We start from the raw sequence: 11,791 nt of genomic DNA, 5'->3' as shown, positions 1-11,791 counted from the left end.
AACCTGCACTTGCAAGTACATGTGGCTGGACTGTTGTTGGCACTCCAGATTCCAACAGCCCCTTAAACTACTTTGCTGCAGTCTTCCTGCCCTGAACGCCCTAGGCTCCCTAGGCACCTGCTACTCACAGCCACACACCACGAAAGTCTGAAGCAGACAATCATCCCTCCACTGAAGAAAAATGTAACATGTTACTGCTCTGCAACTTTCCATGGCAACGTAAATAGTAAAGCACAGGTGAATCACCCTTGCTCTTCACTTTCCAACTATGGGCCTAATTCACAGAGCGTTTTCTAATGGGGTTTTGCCATCATGAAACGCTTCTGTGAATTAGACCTCTGTGTCTAGAAACGTGTAAATGCCACCCGCTGTTAAAGATTGTGGGTGCCACCTACAATGGACTCCTTTGGAATCTGCATGCTTTCACCAGGTGTAAATGTTAGGTGTATTTTCGACGGGAATTGAATGGCTTTCCACCAGCATATCCACGCTGGTGAAAAACCAAGCAGGTTTGGCAGGCAGACCTGGAAGAGCAAGCACACGTTTTAAGACCTCTCTGCCCTCCAGCTTTGCATGCCAATCCTGTGCGCCGAAAAAAGTGGTGGTTAATGCTTGTACCACTAGTTTTTCCATTCCGCTGTACGGTCATCTGATTTTAGCTTTACTTTCCCCGATACGTAATGGAAGGATAGAAGTTCCAGTAGGCAAATGAATAAGTACCTAAAAAATAAAATCTTAAGACACACTGAAATAAAAGGCATGGCAGAATCGTTGTTTCTCACTGCTTGCGGATTGCTGTGCATCCCCGCAATTAGGGAAACCAGGGTAACTAACATAAAAGTAGGACTAACTCTTGAAAGTGGCTGTCAAGGCGCTGCACTTGTGTTGCGTTTGGAGGAGAAGGGGTTTAAATGTTACTGTTCAAAGAAACATATTATAATTACCTTATCACAAACTACCACTAGCTTAAATTGGAAAATGCAGCATTTTTTCTGTGCTGGATTGAGCATTCCTGCCTGGCAGCTATGAAGACTTACTACAAAAAACCGGGACCACTGCCATTTCCAATGGGAATAGAATCTTGAAAAAGGGGGACAGAGCACCAAATACCGAGACAGTCCCGGCAAAACTGGGACGTCTGGTCACCCTACCCATAATCTCCCTCATAGCGTATTAAAACCATATTAAAACCATATTGAATTTTAAGAAAAAGAGTGCCACAGTAAAGGTCACTGCCATTCACCTGTGCAGCCCCCTTGTAAATGGCATGCATGCTGAGACCTTTAAAATTATGCGATCTCAGGTGGGGGCGGGGGATGCGCGCAGCCTGGCACTAGAAGCAGAGCAGGTGTGGCGTGCACCTCTGTCCCATGTCCGACAGCTAAATCCATCTCTGCTCCTGCCCCGTTTTCCACTGGGTGACCAGGTCCCTGATCTACCTCCTGTCAACTGACACATCCGTATGGCATATTATTATTATAAGGTATGGAGAAACACTTGCTATGGCAACGGGCTTCTGCGGTGCAACGTGCGCTTTGTTCTCTGGAACTCACGATAAACTCGGACCTGTAACGACCACTACTAGCAGCAGTATTCCGGATGACAAAGCGTCAAATAAAGTTGAAGTCTTCGAAAAAAAGGGCGCAGTGAATGCTCGAGTGCCTGAAAATGCAGCACAATTCTGGATGCTTTGTTAGCGCTACCCTTTCTCCTTGATTTCCTGGCACGCTTCATTCCTGAATACATGCAATCTGTTATCTGGCATATGGTCTTCATCTAGTGCCATTCATTCTCCCGGGATGCTGGATAACATTTCTTTTTTTAATAAAACTTTGAATGTATGCAGCGTTAACTTTATGGCGTCAGGTAAAACCATTCAATGTTCAGGTACTTCGGTTTTCATATGCATCTGTGCTCTAAAATCTCCCCACTGGCTTCCGGTAGTTGCAAGGTCCAAATTCAAGACCCCCTGCATCATCCACAAGGCTTTCTTGGGCCTGGCACCCCGCTACAGCCATGTATCTCTCTCCATCAATACCTCCCTGCTAGAGTACTTCGGTCCTCTCGTGCCAACTCTCTGTAGGTCAGACGCTTCTCCAAGCAGAGAGTGGGGGCGGGGGAGTAGATGGGCAGGAGCTGCCCTCTGGAACAGCCTCCCTGCCCATCTCCGACTTGAAACGGATCTCCTTAAGTTCTGGACGCTCCTCAAGACCTTCCTTTTTTCCTCCTCTTGCTGCAACCGGCTGCCTGTGCCCTTTATGAGCCTTACCGTGGCCAGGCCCTCCCTCGACTAGTCTTCCCCTGCACTCCCTCCAGCATTTGCCATTGGGATCCCTTCCCCCGACTTGCACCGAGGCCGGTCCATCCCCTCCCCGCACTATTGACCCCCCCTGTTCTTTTTCCCCTAGCACTTGCCCCTTGGCCCCCTCCCTCCTGCACTTCCCCTCACCCCCCCATGATCACCTCCCCCCCTGCACTTTGAAGTACTGCACTTGCACGATATGAATGGCACAAGGTCTAGTATCCCGGTTATTGATTTTCTCTTCTGTCTCCTGCACCCCTCCTTTGTCTTTTGGCGCCTGGAAACACTTGTGCTGTATAGGCGCTATTAAGACAGCCTCTTTTCCTTTGCAGATGGGAACAGGTGCAAGTGGATCTAGGTCACCTAGCCTAAGCCCCGCCCACCTGGTGCCTTCCTGCCTGCCGCTCTTTTTCACCAATTGGCAAGCCCTGCACACCCTTTTCCTATCTCCTCCCCTTACTTTCTTCTATGCACTTACTCTATCAGAATTGTCCCTGGAGCTAATATGATAGCAACCTCGTCTGCTTCCTCCACCCTCCCATTACTTTTTTTTTCCTCCCCACGCCCCCTCCAGCACTATCTGAAATGTCGTCATGCCTAGCACGATAGTCGCTTGTTTTGTTCCTCCCCTCCCTTTCTGCACCCCTCTCCCTCACCTTCTGTTTTCTCAGGCTCTACCAGAAATGTTGTCAGGCCTAGTACGGTAGTCGTCTTTCTGCTTCCATTTCCTTCCCACTCTCCCCCTCCCTTCCCTATGTCTTAGCTCTTGCACTATCTGAAATGTCGAAAGGCTGAGTATGATAGTTAATTTCACATCCTTACTGTTCATGGCCTGTAAGAATGTCATTGTATTTTCCCTTGTTCCCTCCCTTGCCTCAAAGCGCTTTGAAACATGTTGTGTATAGGCGCTATATAAATAAACGATCATATAATAAGATATGCACAATAAATAAAATGTCACATACAGCAAAGCAAAGTTAAACTCGCTACAGGAAGGCCCACCAGCAGGAGCAGCAAATTCTTCTTCCAGCAGTCATGAACTGACTTTCTGCCTATTCAAAGGAGGGATTGAAATATACCGCACAGCTTTACCACATCCGATAGGAAGCAAAAACATGTGCCAATAAAGTATTGCAACATGCAAAACTGTTCACATGTCATTAAGATAACTCAACTTAAATCCAAAGATTGCTTCAAAAACCATAACAAACTACAAATAACCAAGCTGCACCTCCCAGGAAGCTTCTGTGTAGCGGGTGCACAGGTAGAGGTTACATTCTGTAACTGCAGCAACTGATCCGAGTTGACAGACACACAGAATGATGGAAGGCAGCACCAGGAACTTTTTAACTTCCTTCACAGAAAAGATGGACAAATTAGGGCTTGATTCACTGAAGTATTTTAGAATTGTGCAATCCCATAGGAAAACGTTCTGTGAATCCGGCTCTTGGCGTGCACATGCTCTGGCCCTCGTCTTGTAACACCTCCGTCGCCAGCCTGCTGCTTCCTGGCACTGCCAGGGCACCTGCCAGGGCACTTGCCCAGGTAAGACCGCCAGGGCGTCTGCCCAGGTGCGTGCCGGGACTACGGACAACTACACACCGGAATACTGCGAACCGGCCAAGAGGCAACATGCTTATGGTGTTTTCTAGAAGCACATAAATAATAAGTCTCCAAATAACACCTCGATTGGAAAATGGGCATTCCCTGGGTGCTATTCAAAAAAGTCAGGCCTTTGCCGTTCCAGAATGTGGTGCCCCCCACAAAACGGAAACAAAGTGCCTATAGATAATGTGCAGCTTCTGCGGCACGTTATGAGCTGGGTCTTAAATACCATTCACTGCGGATTTCACTTTGTGTTTGAACCCAAACTGCAGAGAGAGAGACCCATGTCACATAACTGCTTACTAATCACGATGGTGGTGAATACAAGTTTGGCAGTACCCACACGGAATGGCCATGACTGAATGTGGTAACATGGAGGGCCTGCATGATTCTGGGAGGAAAGGTCTTCCATCCAAAGGCTGGTGTCAAAGAAACGGAGTTGGGTGGCGCAGCAAAACACGCACTCTTCAGAAACACTGCATGTTGCAGCCCTCCAGCCAAAACCTGTAATCGCATCCTACGAGAAGCAGCTGCACTACAAAATTGTTGAATCACCTACGTCTGACGTCAAACTCATTAAAAACATGTAACATGAAGAGAACATTGGTTCCAGGGGGAAGAAATGTACTCCTGTTCACCTTAAAGTGCTGCTTAACTGCTTTGAATAAACACACTGCCTGCACGCTGCGATCTCAGTATCTTAACTGCAGGCTTGCATTTAAGTCTTCTACTAGAAATGTCATGGGGGGCAGAGGGGTGTCAACATTTTAGGCCGGTGAGCCTGTATGATGTGTAACTGCTGGGAGCTTAGACTAAGCTCCACACTTTGGTGTGCTCATTGCACAGGCCTCCCATTCCCTAGTCCATTAGGCTCGTAAGTCTTGCCCGAGTGTGCCAGCTTGAGCCGCAGAGGCAGCACGGATCTGCATTTAGCCACAGCAATGAAGCTTTGCACCGTATCACACGTACTGAGCTGTTCTGTGCATTTAGTAAACCTCTCGAAGGACTGCACAGCGACTCGTCTGTTTTCTGAAACATCTGGGGTCGAAACATTGTTTTTAGACTACATACCATGTTGAATTTCAGCTTTTTGGTGGCATGCAGTGCGTTGTTTCGGCACATACTCTTACTGTAAAGTGCCCTTGCAGTAGTACAGCACTTCCTTTTTATACATTATGTATTAACATTTTTAGGTACAAGGATCGAAATAAAGACCACGGGTCTGATTTGTGGAATATTTTGCACGGTGCAAAGTGACGTTTTACTGCTGAAAAGTGACTTTGCACTGCCAAGAAACGCCCCATGGAACAATGCAAAGTGTCTTTTTGCCCTGCATTCCAATGCTCCACCCTTATTCATGGAACAGTGCAAAGTGTCTTTTTGGCGTGCATTCCAATGCTCCACCCTTATTCATGGAACAGTGCAACACGGCATTCCAATGCTCCACCCTTATTCATGGAACAGTGCAAAGTGTCTTTTTGGCGTGCATTCCAATGCTCCACCCTTATTCATGGAACAGTGCAACACGGCATTCCAATGCTCCACCCTTATTCATGGAACAGTGCAAAGTGTCTTTTTGCCGTGCATTCCAATGCTCCACCCTTATTCATGGAACAATGAAAAGTGTCTTTTTGCCGTGCATTCCAATGCTCCACCCCGATTCATGGAACAGTGCAAAGTGTCTTTTTGCCGTTCCCAGTAGCCATTGTTGTCAAGCCAACCAAGCTCCTCTAGGCTATAAGCAGGAGATAAATGGCTGCAAACAATTTTAATGAATGAGGGATTTGACAATATGCATAACCAGATATCAAATGTTACATCTGTTTATCATAAGGGAACTGCGGACATACACCCAGCCACGAGAAGGGTGCACAACAGAGGCGACCAACCAGAGGCAGTCTGAAACACCCCCAACTGCAATTAAAGCCCTCTGCAAGGCCCGTGTCTGCTCCCAAGTATGGGCAATGTGATTTCTGAATGACCCCAACGATTAAAACAAAATACACACCGGCCGTTTATAGTTTTCAAACTTTCACAATAAAGTTTATTACTTCTGAAAATATTATAAAATATATTCTGCTCAGCAGAAAAATTTTTCCAGGGGTGAATTGCCCCTGCTTTGTGCAAACCGTTTTCTTCCATGTAAACATGTACAGTCAAGTGTTCAAGTCCTATCCCAAAATACAATAATAAATTGCTACAAAAATAATGTTGACCATAGTTAAATAAGATAAAAAACCCTGGCGGGTATATTTTGGCGCCCATTGTCTTGCCCCTTGCGGGTTTAATGCTGTACGCGAGTCAGATTTGAAATGGGAAAGACTTCAGGTAGTCCTTTAGCACTGGGTTGAGGGGAAGTTGGTCCAGGTTCTCGCCCCCAAAGGTGGTGACAATGCTTTTGCGGCACAGCTCCTGCAGCGTCCGCAAGCGGACCTTCCGTAGCGGCGTGACCAGTAGCTTCTTGGGCGAGGTTAGGTAGTGCTCCACCAGCTTGAAGAGGCAGTCGAAGGACTCCTTGCTCCCATCCAGGCTGAAGCGCCCTGCCTGGAAGCTGACCCTGACGCTGATGGGCCCCGTGGCCGTTTGAACACTGATGGCAAAAAAGCGGTTGATCTGCTTGCTGTCACGGATAAGGAACGTCCCAGCGGGCTCGGCCGTTAGCTTCTCGTGAGCCTCGTTCACAGTCATCGGCCCCCAGTAGAAGCTACAGTCCTCCAGCCGGGCGCAAGTCTGTGTGATGATCCTGAAGTCTGAGTGGGAGCGGAAGGTCCGGAAGTGCGTAGTGGCCGGAGCATGGCGGGCTCTGGGGGGCACCGGCCTGGGCTGGCACTGCTGGAGGCTGATGGGGCAACGGTCCAGGGCCTGTAGGTCAAGGAGAGGCAGTCTGACGTTGGTGTTGGTATCTGCATTATCTGCCACCTTACTGTGCGCTACCATCCTACAGACTAGACCAACCTATGTGGTCCTCCATGTTCGCCAGTCCTTCAGGGCAGGGTTGCAGCTGCTCAGGATTCAGTCTGAAACGCAAGAAAGTGACAGCAAATATTACTTTAAAACAGTTCAACACACACATCATAACATTTGCCCTCTATACATTTTGAAACCCAGGGATCAAGATTGCAGCCTGGGCGAGCATGGTTACCCTGACACCACCAACTACTTTGAGCCACTTTGCACTACTCAGCCCATCTGGTGCGTACAAACAGACTTTGAAGCTGAATGTTTTGGAACTGTATACGTAAACCTCATTTAAAGCATTTTGGGTTGGGGGCATGAATGGAGAAATGCTACAGTTTGCATGTAAGGGGGCAGTAGATTTGCAGCACGCTATGGACCCGCTCCTTGTCCCTCACAGGCAGCTCCTTCTGACTAGGTAATACCCCATAAAACCCAGGAGCTGGTTTTCGGTCCTTTACGTCAAATCTTTATTTGGACACCTGCAAACGTGTTTTTTAATTCATGAAGTGAAGAGAATAATGAATAGTAAATAGCCGTTAACTTGTCCCCCTTTCACAGGGTGGTCGGCTCGCAGAGACCTCCTCCCCCTTTGTACACTCTGGCTCTTTAAGCCCTGGATTTAAAATAGAAAAACATATAAGGGCAGTCACCAGGGTAACAGTGACAGCTGAAAGGGAGCACCATGAGAGGCTCAAGTATAGGAAAGGGGGAGGAGGGGGTTTCAGAGAACCGGGAGGAGAGGGTGAGTACATGGAGGGAGGCCATCTACGCAGTGTAACGGTCTGGGAATGTGGCTCGGATAGCTTTTAATGAGCCCAACACCATAGTTGCTATGGCTCCCGAGGGCCGGATCTCGGCGGGGGTCTGGTTTTTAACAGTACAGTATACGCAGCAACATGTAGGTTTCCGTGTGTGACTAAGAAGTGCGGAGTTAGTGACTCATTTGGGTTTGAGTTAACTTCGAAATGGCGTGCTAGGTTGCCAAGGAGGCCCGCTCTAAAACGTCCTGGCCAACGTAGAATTGCAATGCCTGCCAAAGAACTGAGGCTTCCTCGTTCTTAGTGCCAGTCTCAAGGCCTCCCCACGCCTGGCACATAAAGCGTGACATAAAGGGATGCAAGCAAGTTCACTACCGCGCATTATGAGGGAGAGAAAGAGAGCAAATACACAGGGACATTATGGGATAGTAAATAGTGGGGCAGGTGGTGGTGGTGATGGTGGGGGGCGGGGGGGGTTATACGGGGAAACGGCCGACGGCCTGCCAGGAAAGCAGCGCGCTCCGCGACTCTGTGAAGCCGGCAGCGCGGCTCGTGAAAGGCAGGCCGGCAGGCAGCCGCGGTTTCCCGACCACATAAAGACGGCCACAGCCGGTCGAGTGACAGGAAGCCCGGCAGGGGCTGCGGCGTGCTGCGCGCTGGGAAGCGTGTCACTTCTCGGAGGCTGCATCACAGCGCATGCCAGAGCCAGGGCTGTGAAATTAACGTCGGACATATGCGGTATCCGCACTGGCCAAAAATAAGACTAGCACTTGAGAGAGAGAAAAAAAAGACCCGACTCCCTGGAGTAAAATGCAATTTGTGAAGCTTGATTACAAAGGCAGCTGCAGGGAATGCTCTTAATTAATGTGCGCGATGGATGGACTCGCGAGCACATTACTGCCACCCGCCTCACCACAGCTGAACTGAACATCAGCACTGACGGCATGCACACAGGAGGCCTTTAAGTGCATATTTACAGCATATGAATATGCAACATAAATGCATTCAACAATGTATAGCTGCACGGGCGCAGTTGGATGCCTATACGTCTATCTACACATATACATGTTGCAAAACCACGAGTTACATTCCCATGTGATTTGCTCGTGTGTATACTGTGCATACAATAAACCAGGGAAATACATATGCACGTATGAGTGTATCTAGGCACACCCATTTGTATGCACGTTAAAATGTGTAAAGAAAATGGTCAACTCTCTCACACACACGCACACAATGAACGCTGCAATCGAGTACTGCGCCATACCATGATCCACGGTCTAGAACCCCTCCAAAGCGGCCACCTTTACAGAGCCCAGAGCACTTGCCCGCCGCGAGGCCGCCGTTTTCATAAGTGCTCGCAATCTAAATGGCTGCTATTGATATATCATCGCTCGGCGCGGCTGCCTGCGCCTGACAGCGCGGTTCAATATTGCCTCTCCGGTGATTGACTTGACCTTACTGGGAAGCATGGATTTCAGGCCCCGTGCCTCTCCGGGCCAGTTATTGACTGCCCGGGCGCATTGTTGAGAAACCGGCAGGCCTTCTCAGAAGCCAATCCCCCACAGCCGGTTTTATGGGTACTCCTGAGCGGAGGCATTGATTGCAGACGCGGCCTCTCGCTTGATTGCCAATTCGCAGCATTCCTCGGTGGCCGCAGCGGGCGGGGGGAAAGGGGAGGAGGATGAGGGCGAGTGGACCTACTCCGGGCTGAGTGCATTATACCCACAGACTGAGCTTCGGACGGGCACAAGGGTCGTGACGAGGAGCGTGCATTGCACAGGGCAAGGGCACAGTACAAAAGCACATCGCATACCGAGGACTGCGGATAGTGACTGGGCTGCAGAGATGTCAGCGCGAAACAATGACTGCGTGCTACGTCTACAGAGTGGCCCACGTATGCTGGGCTACTCATACGGGCCAGACACCGGGTTATTGAATACCGAGCACGATAGATGATCGTAGGCTAGGCTGCATGGCTTTAGGCTTCCGAGGCCACGGCTCGAGAAAAGGAAGGCATGAGTGGGTTATGCGCGCAGTAAACATACCACGCCGAGATTGCGGATACAGACACGCACCACCAGCCAAACAAGGGCGCTGTGCACACAGAACGTGCACTGCGCACAATGCACGCGGGGTTACATGCCCCAGGCCAGATACGAGTGTAACGGGCCATATTTATATTCAGAAGTGCATTGACTAATAGATCTAACGGGTGCCCCTTGTGGGGCTGCATGAGTTCTGACCCCCAAATTGAAGGCTACAGAAAAGGTGTGCATACTCGGACCATGCACTCGGTAAAAACAAATATATATATCACACTGCGTGCAGGGCTATAATAACACTGCGTGCAGGGCTTTTTGGATACTGATTTGCGGCAGAAACGCACCAGCCACACATAGTGCGTTGTTGTGGGTAATAATAGCATGCACACAGAAAATGCGGGCACCTACCAGCCCCACGGCCAACTAGCTCTCTACTTCAATGACGCCAGCGCCCTTTGAACGTATGTACTAGTACACTTGGAAAAAACCCAGTCACTGAAAGAATTAGAACCAGTTACATAGCGTACATGCGTTGCATAAGAAGTCATCGGATTGAGAAATATTCCGGCGGGTATGCAAGCGACGAACACGGCTTTCGCAGTGGCGCAGTTCCAGCAGGCATTCCTCAGTAATGCGCGGGGGGTGTTTACACGTGCATGTACTCACGAAGCAGCAGCCACAATTCCAGACACCCTGCTGCATATCTGCAGCTGATGGCGATATTTGATGTATATAGGTCGTGCATACCGCGCTGCAGACTTGCGTAGCGTGAACAGCAGCCCCACTGAGAGATGTGCATGCAGAGCGACCCTGCATCTTAGAGAATACCACCTGCACACCACACTGGCGCAATGCCACCAGAATGCAAGCCCCACTGCACACCACACTGGCGCAATGCCCCCAGAATGCAAGCCCCACTGCACAACACACAGGCGCAATGCCACCAGAATGCAAGCCCCACTGCACACCACACTGGCGCAATGCCCCCAGAATGCAAGCCTGCACACCCGATTCAAACATGCACAGACGGGCACCGTGCCGTCTGCTGGCAGAGTACACACGCCGCAGAGATTCACGTTGTGTATGTGGGTAAATGGGTGCCCCAGGCATACCCAGGGGCTCATAGCTGGTATGAAAGGCAGCAATGGCTCACGGCTCCCTGGCTTCTCCAGCCGGAGTCTGGAGACACGGAAGCAGGCGCTCATTGGGAGTCACGTATGTTCGCAGTTCGCTCATTCGTATTCCGGTCCACGCTCTGCCTTGACTTCCAAATCCCTGCCAACCCCCAGCCCTTGGTAGATCTCGCATAATCATTCCCCAGACAGCGCAGAATGCATTGGAAGTCGGCGCTGGCGGCCGGCTATCGCGGCCAAGACCCAAGTCACACAATGGGAGCAAACGTTTTGTAGAATCAGCTACTGTACCGCGCGCATTTTAAGAGGATGTGGCGGTGCCGCAGACATGCAGAAGCCCTTCCATTGGCGCACAGCCAGGTTAAACACCACACAAAAAGGCTAGTTTGGGGGGCCACCCGTTGTGGGAATCCGCGACTGTTGCAATGGCTTTTCTAAGGAGACGGGCTGAGCTCCAGTCTAGCAATCCTCACCGCAGCTGCCCCCCTTGCTTCTTATTGCAGGACTCGGAAGGGCCGCGCAACGCTTCACACACACTGCCCATAAGAACACGGAGCGTTGCATTACCTCCCAGACTTCAGCACCACAGGTCGCTGCGAGGCAGTCCAGGCGAGACATGTAGCGGCGAGGCGGCACGGGCAAAGGGCACTGCTGCGGAGTTCCTGCCGTGGTGCAGCTCGGGGACGTCGTTTACTCCCTGTGTCCAGAGCCACCATAATCCCAGGTGCCGTGTGCCCGCGTGCGAGGCCGGCCTGTGAACGCTGCCCGGCGCTAGCAGCTGCAGCAGAGGGAGTGAGTCTGAGGCAAGCGACAGCGCTGCCGAGCCTTGCCCCTCACCTATGTATCCAGCGCTCGCCCCGCCCCCACCGCCCCTCCCCCCCTCCAGTGTGCGCGACTCGCCTTTCCTGGAAAGCACGTGGCCTTCGCTCAGCTGCGCGCACTTTCGTTTTCGTTTAGGTTTTCTCAGAAGAGGAAGCTTTGGGCTCCGCT

General features: G+C 50.5%; 1 protein-coding gene across 2 annotated transcripts; it reads right to left on the bottom strand.

The window, feature by feature from the left end:
* Nucleotides 1-6,064: 6,064 nt before the first annotated feature.
* SOCS1 (suppressor of cytokine signaling 1) lies at nt 6,065-11,508 on the bottom strand. Of its 2 annotated transcripts, none has more exons than XM_069647803.1 (2): nt 11,369-11,508; nt 6,065-6,924 (listed from the first exon to the last, which is right to left on the bottom strand). In XM_069647803.1, exon 2 carries the CDS (start codon nt 6,842-6,844, stop codon nt 6,209-6,211), a length of 636 nt encoding a protein of 211 aa, XP_069503904.1. In that variant the 5' UTR covers nt 6,845-6,924; nt 11,369-11,508; the 3' UTR covers nt 6,065-6,208. The 2 variants fall into 2 exon arrangements, with proteins under 2 accessions (XP_069503904.1, XP_069503905.1); XM_069647804.1 differs by lacking the exon at nt 11,369-11,508 and adding an exon at nt 8,891-8,914.
* Nucleotides 11,509-11,791: the final 283 nt, after the last annotated feature.

The sequence above is a fragment of the Ambystoma mexicanum genome, chromosome 2q, assembly GCF_040938575.1.
Source record: "Ambystoma mexicanum isolate Mex_15411 chromosome 2q, UKY_AmexF1_1, whole genome shotgun sequence".
Taxonomy (NCBI): domain Eukaryota; kingdom Metazoa; phylum Chordata; class Amphibia; order Caudata; family Ambystomatidae; genus Ambystoma; species Ambystoma mexicanum.
The sequence above is the reverse complement of the archived record's forward strand: the minus strand, read 5'-3'. Positions and strand labels throughout refer to the sequence as shown.

What these genes read in the sequence shown, in the direction of transcription:
- SOCS1 (XM_069647803.1), bottom strand. Translation starts at nt 6,844, where the DNA reads ATGGTAGCGCACAGTAAGGTGGCAGATAATGCAGATACCAACACCAAC.